General features: G+C 35.3%; 1 protein-coding gene across 1 annotated transcript; it reads right to left on the bottom strand.

Moving 5' to 3' along the window:
* Nucleotides 1-829: 829 nt before the first annotated feature.
* LOC101848000 (zinc finger MYND domain-containing protein 10) lies at nt 830-11,486 on the bottom strand. Its single transcript, XM_005110353.3, has 13 exons — nt 11,243-11,486; nt 10,110-10,218; nt 9,768-9,881; nt 9,255-9,388; nt 8,572-8,644; nt 8,329-8,417; nt 7,845-7,945; nt 6,655-6,737; nt 5,553-5,642; nt 4,860-4,985; nt 3,759-3,880; nt 2,248-2,373; nt 830-1,354 (listed from the first exon to the last, which is right to left on the bottom strand). Exons 1-13 carry the CDS (start codon nt 11,344-11,346, stop codon nt 1,258-1,260), a joined length of 1,368 nt encoding a protein of 455 aa, XP_005110410.1. The 5' UTR covers nt 11,347-11,486; the 3' UTR covers nt 830-1,257.
* Between the last annotated feature and the right edge of the window lie 432 nt (nt 11,487-11,918).

Raw genomic sequence — 11,918 nt, 5'->3', positions numbered from 1 at the left:
AAGTACACAAAATGATCAGCCCACAAATGCAGTATCTATCCGGAAATGTCTCAAACGGAGATAAACCAATCAAAATGCTTGAGCCTCTAGACCAAGTTAAAAAATCTGGGGGGTTACAGGGGCCCTGTTTTAACCCATATTTGATATTCTGTAGTTAGGCTTGAAATTTTCTTGAAAATAATTGATTTGCGACAGTTTTAGAGGCTATATGTGTCATCTGCAGCAAACAATATGCAGTTTGACCCCCCAAAGCAGTGCATCAGTGTGCGGGAGTGCGTCTCTGAATAGTTCCTGGGTGCTCGCCGGAGACGTCTCCTTATATCTTCTGCCGCCTACAAAACTATAGGTGATTCATAGAGTAGAGCGACAGCAGTGTATGTTCTATGAAACAAAAACGAGATATGTACTTGTTCTATGAAAATGAATGCATCTGCGCAGTTAAGTAGTGAATTGAGGCCTATGAATATTGTCACATGGACTGAGCACCTGAAAATTTCAAAATAAATTTTTTTTTAATGTAGGTGCTTTTACATTCACCATCGACACAATTCTGATCATCTAGTAAGAACTTAATGTCCCAGAAGAAAGATTGAGATATCCAATAAAAATTCTCCCTACACCGGAATCGAACATGCAAAACAAAAAATCCCCCTTCTGGTCAGTACTTTTAAATAGAATAACTGTCAAAAAATTTATAAAACATAATAGTAGAGCAGCCTGAAAAATAAAAGAAGATTTGACTGCTCAGTGTAAGACTAGGTCATACATTACTTTTCAAAATAGCATATGGCAAAGTCTTGCACTAAGTAGTTGATATGTTCTATTTTAAAAAAACATGGCTATGTAAAAATCAGCTACACTGCTGGTTGAAAAACCAACAGCTGACTACCTGTAAGATCAAACGCGGGGTGTAGAACAAAGAAAAAGGACTTGTCACATGTGATTTATATCTAAAAAAAAAAGAAAAAAAGTTGCCTCTGTCCAACAACTGTTTTTCTGTTCAAATTACGAAATGATCCGTCTTCATCTTTGACAACATGTCAGTTTGCAGAGACAAAAAGGGAGACAATTTTTAATCAGGTTTCATAGAAAACTTTTGATGCCTTGCTCCCAGTCTGGGTCTCAATGAATAAAGGATTTTTTAGACTCTCAACTCACATTTCAACAATTATACATTCTCATATATTTAAACTCTGATACATTCACAATCATGACAGACTCACACCAATGCATAATTACAGCTCTTTAGATATTCTATCACGATTTAACCTCTTGTTGTTTTATCTTCTCCATGGCATTGAACAGCAAATCACATGCCTGCTTGTGCTTTTTCCAGTGACCAACTTGGCATTCCCTGACAATAAAAAACAGACTTTTGTAGTGACCCTACATGATGAATGCGGTATATATACATACTCATGTGTTTTTGTACAATTCACCTTGAGAATTTGAAAAAAACCCCAAAATATCTGATAGTATTTTCTAAATCTGCAACAAGACAAGATCTTTAAATTCATCAAACCTGCTCTTGTCTTACAGCCACCTGTATAAGACAATCACCTGTACAAACGACCTCTTCCCATTTCCTCCCTTGTGTATTTTTTTACATTCTAAAGACACTGTACGTATGTAAGACGGCAATCTATGGCCACTATTCTATTCAACAATAGGTGGTTGTCCTAGACAGTTTCAACTGTATTAGATTCTAGTTTTCACGCTCCTGTCAAATTGACAACAAGTTTTTAAAGTTGAATCATAGAGCTGATTAGAAGAAGCGGCACGTGTTGATAGGTGTTGGTGTTTCAGAGTGGATTTTCAAAGGAATTACCTCACAGGTGACCAAATATATTAACCAGCTTTATCCTTACAAAATATAACTTTATCATTGTGGACACGCACTTTATAACTGTAATTCATTATCATTACTAATAGGTTTATTTAGATGGCCTATATGGCTTTTGTAAATAACAATTATAACAAAATCAGAGGGACGTGGAATCTTTTCGTTATAACAAATTTATGTGTTTTAAATATCGGTACAAAGAATATACATATATAAGAAAAATTCAGGTACTGAGGATCTGTTCGATCTGTGTGCGTGATCGCTATGTGTGTGCTAGAAGGTATATGCGCTTGTTAGAATCAAAAGAAACTTAATTGTTCTATTTTTCTCCCTAAAATCCTTATAGTAAATAGTTTTTAATGAGTTTCTTTATATACATTTACAAATCATATGTTGTTTCTTACCTTCTGCAATACCACTCGTTCTGGCAGCGTGAGCATCGTTTACTGGCAGGCTGACCACATACTGCACACTTCGGAGGCTCGGAGACAAGTTCTTCCAACACGTCAAAGTTGTATGTTGAAGCCCATCTGAAAAGTTGAGTGTAGACTGATGTAAGCTTTACCACTTAACCCTGATCATTTTGACTGGCCATCATTTATTGTTCATTGTTTCAGGAAGCAACATCCCTGCACTCCGGACATGTCCATTGATGCTCTGTTGCTCTCTCCAAAATGTTGCCAAGGGTCCTTCCACTGATTGTGCCAGTGCACATCTGGTTGAACTTTCTTTTGTTCTTTCCTGCAAGGATGCCAGATTTTCCGCTTCCTTTTTGTATTCCCAAAACCGTCATCCTCTCCACTGCAGTACTGGCTCCCTATCTTCCTCCTCAATCAGCTGGCGAGAGAGACATTTCAGGATCTCGACCCTATCTGGTTGAACCATATTGTCAACTGAGGTGGCCTCACTGGCCAATCTGTCGGCTTTTTCATTTCCCCTAACACCTGCATGGCCAGGGCAGAAAATCCTTGTGAGCCATCAATAGTCTGTAAGTCATACATCATCAAATAAATGCATTTATACACAACAGACTATGCATATATATGAGACTGCATATCATCACTTATTTCAGTGCACAGCCCTAAATGACATCAGAGCTACACTTCTCCCGTCGAGACAATTACTCTCTACGGAACATTACAGCAACTGCAGTAGACCTGCACATATCACTACGTGGTATTGGACAGAAGGGCAATAGTCCAGCTGTTGCTGAATCGATAACAACACAACAACAGATACATTCGCACATTCCCATATATGTTCAGAGAAAGGAAAAAAATTTGGTGACCTTGGGTGCTTACTAAAAAATGTTACAGTTTCAAGTTGACAGAGTTGACCTGCCGAGGCTGCTAAAACTAATGAATCTCGCATCAAAACTAAAAATAAGCTTGTCCATATATAAGCAATTAAGACAACCTTTAACAAGCATGTGGTTACCAGACAGGGAAGGGAAACTCTACTCTGATTAAAAAAACCCATCACAGTTCACAGCCGTTCCCTAGGTTGAAGAAAAAAACAACACTCGGCTAACCCTGAGCCAGAAAAGAAATAAAGAAAGATAAAAGAAAGAGAATATCCATACCCAGAAAGGATATCAGAATGAGAAAATGCTATATTTTCACCCAGTATAGAACATCTATAGCAATGGGTAACAGTTGCAAACCGTGTGTATATTCAAAGGTACTTTCAAAGAATACTGTGAGAGTGTCTAGCATGCTAGAAAATGGCTGCATGCTTTCTGCCCATGTAATATTTCATAATTTTCACTTTGTAAATTTGCAGTATAATACAGGTATAGGATATGATGCAAGAGGGTTTCCAAGCAGTCTTTTTAAACAAAAATAAAAGTTAACCTAATTTTAGACTCACACGGTTTGTGACTGTTATTGTCGATATAATCTATGCTGTCACTTACCTTTGAGCTTGTTCCCTGATAGCAGCATCTGACTGGTTGAAATTTTTCTTCGATTGCACCTTGGCAATTTTCTCCCATTTCCCATTGTATTTCTTCAGAAGTTTCTCTCTGATTTCAGGAACCTACAAAACGAAAAGACAATTTTTAGATGATATTATGCAAAGTTTAATAGGAAAAAATTTCTTTTGCACAATGATTACTTCATGCTTATATAATACGAATGATGGAAAAGCGATCATAAACAGCTGAGAGGTGTTGAATGCCGGGGCGAGGAATGATTTACTTGACAGGGTAATCAAAGAAACAGACATCATACACATGAAAAGTGTGTGCAAAGGAACAAACAGTGTAGTCCGCTTTTATTAAACCAAAATCTCTGTGACCGCTGGATTTTCTTCAGTTTACACTCTTGTAATCAGCAAAAAGAAATTTGGTGGAGGCTTCTAGTTACAAACTGGCTTCTTGTCTGATTATGTTTGTATGGATGAAAAATAACAAAGGCAATGATAGTGCACAGCCTTGCCTCTTGCCTGACACATGATATGATTTCAAACCAATTGATAAGGCCTTCAGATGTTCTTATTGCGACCATACTTTTTGTGTAGATGGCATGGATATAGTCAAACAGCTGGCCCTGATTAGAGCAGTGCTCAAGTATTTGCCACAGTTTTTATCAGTTAAACTAGCCAAAGGCTCTTTCGAGCCTTACAAAGACAAAGTATAGCTCCTTGTCATATTCAGAGGTCTGTTCACTTAAAACCAACAACAACATGAAAGAAACATGCTGCAAACATCATATATAGGCACTCAATAAAGTAAATTTACTGAACTCAACAGTAGCAGCAAAGCCATGGGCAATCTGAAATCTGTCAGCACCATATTTCAAATCAATGACAATAAGACAGTAAATGCATTTTTAAAGAGAGTAATTTTAGTTTCCCAACGTATGAAAAACATCAAACCATGATCAATGTCATTCATTTTTTATCTCATCGGTCATGAAACTGAGCACCAAGCCATGAACATCATTTGTTTAAAACAAATCTCATCAGTCGTAAAACTGGAGAATTTACAAGTTTCCCTCATGATGCAGCATCTCACCTGTTCTAAAACAAGATCTTTTTTGGCAGGAGGAGGATCCATGATGGCTAGATGCTCCAAATTCCGTTGCAACTCTCCCAATACAGGCATCTGGTCCAAGAGAACCTCCGTCAGATACGACCGGAGCTGGAGTGATACAAACCAGTTTTGAAAATTAAAATGAGCAGAATAGAGCTACAAATTTGACATATGCACAGAAACCCCTCGCAGTCAATGGAATCAATGAAAGAAAAGTATCATGGAAAAGTGGTGGTTGCTCTATGAAAGGGTGCGTGAAAATCAGTATTGGAATTTGAAACAAAAGTTCCTCTGATCTTAAATATAATATATAATAATAATACAGCTGTGCTGTTGGACCTGGTTTTTGTACTTTTGTCCTCCTGCATGGAAATACTTTGAATTTCCCAGCACTAAATAACCATTAAAATGTTTCTCTTTAACTCATACAAGATAGAACATTTCGCAGGTGATGGAAGGGTTAAATACAGTATGGTATGCAAATTGTTAATTACACCATTATTCCCTCTACGGGATGGAGTGTGGCTTTCATGGTTTGATTAAATAATATAGAATTATGTTCTAATATTTTCCAACCAAATTTTCTCTCAGTACATATATTTCTTTCTCTCAGCCTTCTTTCCACTGTATTCTTTTGTGTATTTTTGTTTTCTTTTCCAACAGCGGTTCACAAACCTTTATAATAGTATTTTTCCTGTAGTTATTCAAGTCATATTTCTCTTGACACTGCTGTTCCATCAGGAGATGGAAGAGAGCAAGCCAAACCTGAAGAAAAAAAGCAACATTACACATGTTAAGAAAGTTTAAACAAAATTTACAGCTGATTGTTTATTGACAAGAAATGAAATGCTTACCCAATTTTATTTTGCCAGTTAGAATAAAGACGATTTCTAAACCATTGATTAAACTTAGCATGTGAAATCTTTAAAAAGGAACTCATCTAAAAAGGATATATTTAAAAATATATAAAATTATAATTTAATAAGCATGAAAGCACATATCAATTCTATTTGCTAAAAACATAACAGAAGTAATCAGTTTCAGAGCTCAATCTTGCTCTAGATGGTTTTTATTTTAGTTATAACTATAAAGGATATGAATACATGTTTTCATCACTGCAGAACGAATGTCTTGTTATATTTACAAATCTCACCTGCAAGCAAGTCAGTAAACAAGATTCATTGTACCAATACTCTTCCCCATTTTATAATCTCACACAGTCTTAAAGCTATTTACTCATAAACTAGGCGTCATAATTACTTTGAAATTTTTAAACATTTCACTTGAAAAATGAAAAGGTACTTCATGTACTGTAGTCACTACCAAAAATAACTGATCACGTCGTATGCTCCTGACAAGATCAGCCTCAGACCTTTGCTCAGTTAGAACAAGCCATCATTCAAAAGTGGAATAACATTCTTCAACAACGTTATACAAGTTTTTTTATTTGTCCACACATCCACAGTGTGAAGCCAGAGATTATTATGTTTGTAATTGAAGTTGTCACTTTTTGTTTAGGCCACTGATTAATTTAAGTTCAAAATTAAAAGTAAGGATCACTTCCCTTTTTAATCCAATGTTTTGTACTAGTAATTGTTTCAAAATCCTTATTATAGTCTAATCTAAAAGTGTTACTGATTAGTATCAACCATGACTTTGTTCTATGAGGTAGGAAGTTAAAAATGTTACAGAGAATATATATATTTATGTTATATTTTTCATCATCTGAATAGAGAAATTAATCCCATCATCCACACAGTGATACAAGAACTCTTACCTGTCCCTCTGTCTTTGTCAACTTTAAACTGTCCTCAAAGCTGACTTCTTGCCATTTGCCATCTATGAACTTGTATATTTTCCCTGAATAGAAAAACAATTATAAAGGGCAGGTTCCAAATGACTGCTATAGATTTTCATTGTGCCAACCAGTATACGAGGCAGATCAGTCATTATATTCAATCTCAAAATAAAACATAATTTCACATCAAATGAAATACAGTGGAGTCCGCTTAAAGTGAACACGCTTTATTTGAACAATCAGTTAAAGTGAACGACATTCTGTGGTCCCGATTGAAACGCTATTTGTTTCAGTAAAAAAATAGTGGATAAAATGAACCGGTTTTATGAGGAAATCGGATAAAGTGAACGCCCAAAAAGAGCGAAAGCAAAGAACGGACCGACTGTGTCACTGTCGCCATGCTGTGAAAATAAAATTCTTTGCCTCAGGCATCAGAAGACAATCCCAGCTTGGCGTTGGCGATGGCAATCTCAGTCAGAAAGAAAGAGCTCTAGTCTAGGCTCACCTGCTGTGTTGTCTCCCCCACCCCACCTCCACCCTAGACCCACCACTGCGCGTAGCTACTGTTTCTAGGCCTCCACCCTACCGAAATGGTTAAACTGAACCTCGGATAAAGTGAACACTTTCTTCTGGTCCCAAAGAGTTCATTTTAGGCTGATTCTACTGTAATTCTTTTCACAAATTGAAACGTATTGAGAAACAATTCAATTTGCAAATATTTAATACTAGCTGGGTATACGTTCGATGAACGTACTTGAAATAATCGTCGATCATCAAGTCGTTGTGGAAACAGTACGGAAACTTGTGAACGGAAGCCTCACTTGTTCACAATGGCTTCTAAGAAGACGGACTTTCCCAAGATTAAATCTAAACGAAACTAATGAAAAACTGAAAATTAAACTACAGTGACTTCAGACTCCTCAATAAAACTATGCACCCTTTAAATGATTCGGAACCACCCTTAATTTTTTCAAATTCGAAAGTTAAGTGGTTCGGAAGTTTTAGGCAGCCTAAGTGACGAACTTTCACAAATATAATAAGTAGAGATACTGGTGGCAAAATAATTCTTTTTTTCTGAAGTTGATTTTATTCTACAAAAAATAAATCTGTTTTAACAAGTGCAGGACATAGTTCATTCAAGGCATTCATTAGTGTGAAATGATGCTTACCATCCTTTCTCCTTGTCCAAGGTGGGGACTCTACCAGTTGTACCAGCAATATGGGAATGTCATGAGTATTGAGCACTCTTGTCATAACACTCAGTGGAAGGCTGTTTAAAATAAGAAAAAACAAAACAAAACAGTGTTACACTTACATTGAATAAAATATGACCACAACAACATACAGAGATACAATTATTTTTATTAAACAAGGGTACATTGAATAGGCTACAGATATGAGCAAAATGACAATTTGCAGACTGAATATGTTCTTATAGAATCCCTTATAAAAACCTCCTTGCTCCCCTTCCTCGTCTGTTAGTAGTTCATTTCTAAGAATTTTTGCAAATTAAATTTTTTTATTTGTGCTATAAACAAAATGTTTCGCTTTTTAATCGAATAAAATGGTTATCATCCTATTTTAAAAAAAGAATAACAATTGTCCTCAAATTAAATTTTCAAAATACTATCGTTTACTATTTTGACAACTCACCAATCAAAATGATCTGTGACATAACGCAGTAATGTCAAAGCTTTGATGCTGATCTCAAATTGTAGTTTCTTGTCCTGCTCTTCCAGCTCCTTAGAAAAAAAGCAAAATAGAAAGAAAGTAAAAAAAAACAGCAGAGAAAGATAGTTTTAACATAAGTACATTTTCTGTAAAATGGTTCAGTTTATAAATAGTTTAGAATAGAATAAAGCATTATACGAGGCAGACAAAGAAAGCTATACTTACGTCCATATTATTGGTTGACTGGGTAATTTCTCTCTGCCCCATTGGTAAAAATTCATCATCCTCATCATTTCCTCTGAGGAAAAAAAATGATATCTCTAATGCTTAACTAAAAATAATAATAATAATAATAATAATAATAATAATAATAATAATAATAATAATAATAATAAAATAATAATAATAATAATAGTGAGCTTAGAATATAACAATTGATATCCTCAAATGTGTGGGAACATTTTTTCATGAATGAGTTGAATCATTTATATGTGAAACAAGCCAAAGAATAAGCATGAGACATTCAACTATCATGAAAATTAGTAGCACTCCAGATTCATCAACTTGTGGCTTTATTTGAGCTTCATTTGGTTTAAGTTAAAAAGTTAATTGATGACTTGAACTTGAATTGAGTAATAATAAAAAGCCTATGAATCAAAGGAAGCTCAGATCATGCCGAACAAAATCAAAGCAACTGGCACTAGAATAGGCCCTAGTGAGTGAAATGAAAATGGAAAAAACTCTCAGCACAGTTGGCAATGTTAAATTAAGCAAGCAAAGAAAAGTCATACATCCTTCATTTCAGGGATGACAACCATTCTGCTTCTTCCCTAGTCAAATCACAAGACAACGATCTTATTTGACTGTGATGCAAAAAACCCCTAACAAAACAAAAAAACGGATCTTACTTGGCAGCCAGGTAGCACAGTTTGCGATAGCAATAATCCACAAGGTCGAGGATTGAGTCCTCTGCGACTTCACATGTCTCTTTGTAGAACATCATGGTCTCCAGTAGATTGACAACTGTAGCTTCATGGTAAAGCTGCATTGACAAAACAATACTTTGCAACATAATGACTCAAAAGTTATACTTCAAGTAAAGATAATATCATTTTCAGAATTTTATAAGAAGCATCACTAGATGATAACAAGTTTTTTTTTTAAGGCAGTCCATTATTATATTAAGAAATTGTTCTCTGCAGCCTTATGGAGAAATTCATTGATAAAATATTTATGAACAAAGATAGAGTAAATGAGTGTCAACATAAGATAATAAGAACATGAAAATAGCTGAAAAACAAATAAATATACATCATTCTAAAAGAGCAAATCCAGTACTAAAAGGAATCCAGCATCAAAACAGTATAACCATAAAACCCAAGGAACATTGAGTGAACTATTACGTCATTACTAGTACTCACCACCATATAAATTGGGAAGGTGGTTTTGGGCTGAAACTCCATATCAACAAGTTCAGGGAAAACATTTTGCTTCCAAATTTCTGTCAACAGTAAATCCTGAACAAGCATATCAATCTGAAAAAAAATAAATTAAAAAAAATCAGTCAATGTTTAAAAAGTATCCACAAATAAAATCAGACAAGCCTAATTTAATATTTTGAATTTGGAATATTTTCAGTTGTGAAGAGAGTACATAATATGTTACTTTTAACATTATATCAGAGACCTATATTAAGTACAACAGCAACCCAAATATGTTGCACAACATTCAACAGCTACATAAAAGCTAGTTAATTGACTTACCTTGCCATACGAAATAAAGAATTCCTTTACAAACTCATCCTCTTTAGCTGCAGCATTAACTACAGCCTGCATGTTCAATTTTTCCAAGTTTTCATGTTGCTGGTGCCATCTGCAGAGAAAAAAATTTAATTCTTTAAGAATTTGCACTAAAGCAATTCAATTGATAAAATTCTCCTCTTCCCGTACTTTTTAATCAAACTTTCGACTTAAAGAATTCGGAACCGTTTCTGACACAAAACAATGCCAACAAAGTTGTCCATCATGAGTGTACTTGCACCTTCTTATACCGCATTATCTTGAAGGAAGTGAAAACTGTTGTTTGATTGAGTGTTAATCCTTAAAAATGGAGTAAAAAGTAGGAAAACAATTCAGCATTTATAGTTTGTGTAAAAATCAGAATGATATCATATTGCCATTACTCTAAAGCATTTTTTTCAACAGGAAAGCTACTAGGCAAAAAGGAAACATTTCAGTACCCTAGCATAGTTTAGAGGAACTAAAACCAGCTATTTAGTTTGACATGAAGTGGTAAATGGGACCGCCACATACATGGAGAATAGCATTCTGTGTCATTCTCATTCGCCACCTATTTTGTAGATATTTTGTCTTCTTTCTTAATTAAGAGCTAGTGGGTGGCTGGAATTAATAAGGTGCTCTATATTGTAGATTTTACTTCTGTACTAACCCTTGAGCTTCCGTCTATCTCTGGGTTTTTTGCGTTAAAAAAATATTCTTCTCTTACTGCTAGATTAGATTTTGTACTAATCTAGATCTAGATTCTAGATCTAGAACTAGATTTCTACATCTAAAAAATCTAGATCTCTAAATTACACAGTTGCACTGTTCACAGTTATTTTATAATAATATGCTCCCTCCTAGTCTAACTCAAACGGACCATACTCAAAATAAAAACCAAATATCCATGCTGGATTTACCCCTCGAATCTTATTAAAAACTTATATTCTCAATTAAATTCCCAGTTTGATTATACGTGCACTTCTAGCTGTTTAAGTATAGATCTAGACTAGATTCTAGATCTAATCTAGATCTAGCAATCTAGATCTAGATCTAGGTCAGACTAGGTATCGCGGTAGATTTCTACTCTTCATTTTTAATTCTGACGAAAAATTTACCTTGGTGTGCCGATGTCTTTCAAGTCAAACACTTCAAGATGCTCAACATAAGCTTCAGCCTCAACAGACAATAAAACATGAGCTGCTTGACTTTGTTCTGCCATAATTGTACTTCACACAACGACCTGCTACTAAGAAAACGGTTTCTCCGATGAGTTCTAGATAGTTCTACACAGCACTGCTTGTGTGTTGTAAAGAATTTCCACCGTTATCGGCCATATTTGTTGTAAACATCCAGTATCCAATACAAAATTAGGAGTTCATACGGCGCTATGAAAGAGACAAATAAAGCGTTTGGGCGCTTTCTTGCAAATTGTCATTGGCCTACGTACAAGAACATAAGTTTACTTAATTAAACAGAGTAAACAGAAGACTCGAAACTCTACTAATACTACAATCTAGCTATACTAATGTTATTTCGGTAATATTGTGAAAATATTTAAGGACAACGATCTATTTGGAACAGAGAATTAGGCTACCGTAGTAAAGGAAAAGAAACAGATCTGCACACAAGACGCGCATACGCACGAACAACTATAATACATGTATATGTGTGCGACATGAGCAAGTTTGGAGAGAGAAAGAGAGAGAGAGATAAAGAGAGAGAGAGAGAGAGAGAGAGAGAGAGAGAGAGAGAGAAGAGAGAGAGAGTGAGAGAGGGGGAGGAAGAGAGAGG

Source organism: Aplysia californica, unplaced genomic scaffold, assembly GCF_000002075.1.
Source record: "Aplysia californica isolate F4 #8 unplaced genomic scaffold, AplCal3.0 scaffold00879, whole genome shotgun sequence".
Lineage (NCBI taxonomy): Eukaryota > Metazoa > Mollusca > Gastropoda > Aplysiida > Aplysiidae > Aplysia > Aplysia californica.
Note: the sequence above shows the minus strand (reverse complement) of the source record. Positions and strands in the feature narration are given on the sequence as shown.

Bases quoted from the DNA above. Each gene is read 5' to 3' on its own strand.
- LOC101848000 (XM_005110353.3), bottom strand. From the start codon at position 11,346: ATGGCAGAACAAAGTCAAGCAGCTCATGTTTTATTGTCTGTTGAGGCT. The intron at 9,882-10,109 runs GTAAGTCAATTA...ATTTTTTTTCAG, and splicing joins TCTTTATTTCGTATGGCAAG to ATTGATATGCTTGTTCAGGA. The intron at 6,738-7,844 runs GTAAGCATCATT...TTTTCTATTCAG, and splicing joins TTGGACAAGGAGAAAGGATG to GGAAAATATACAAGTTCATA.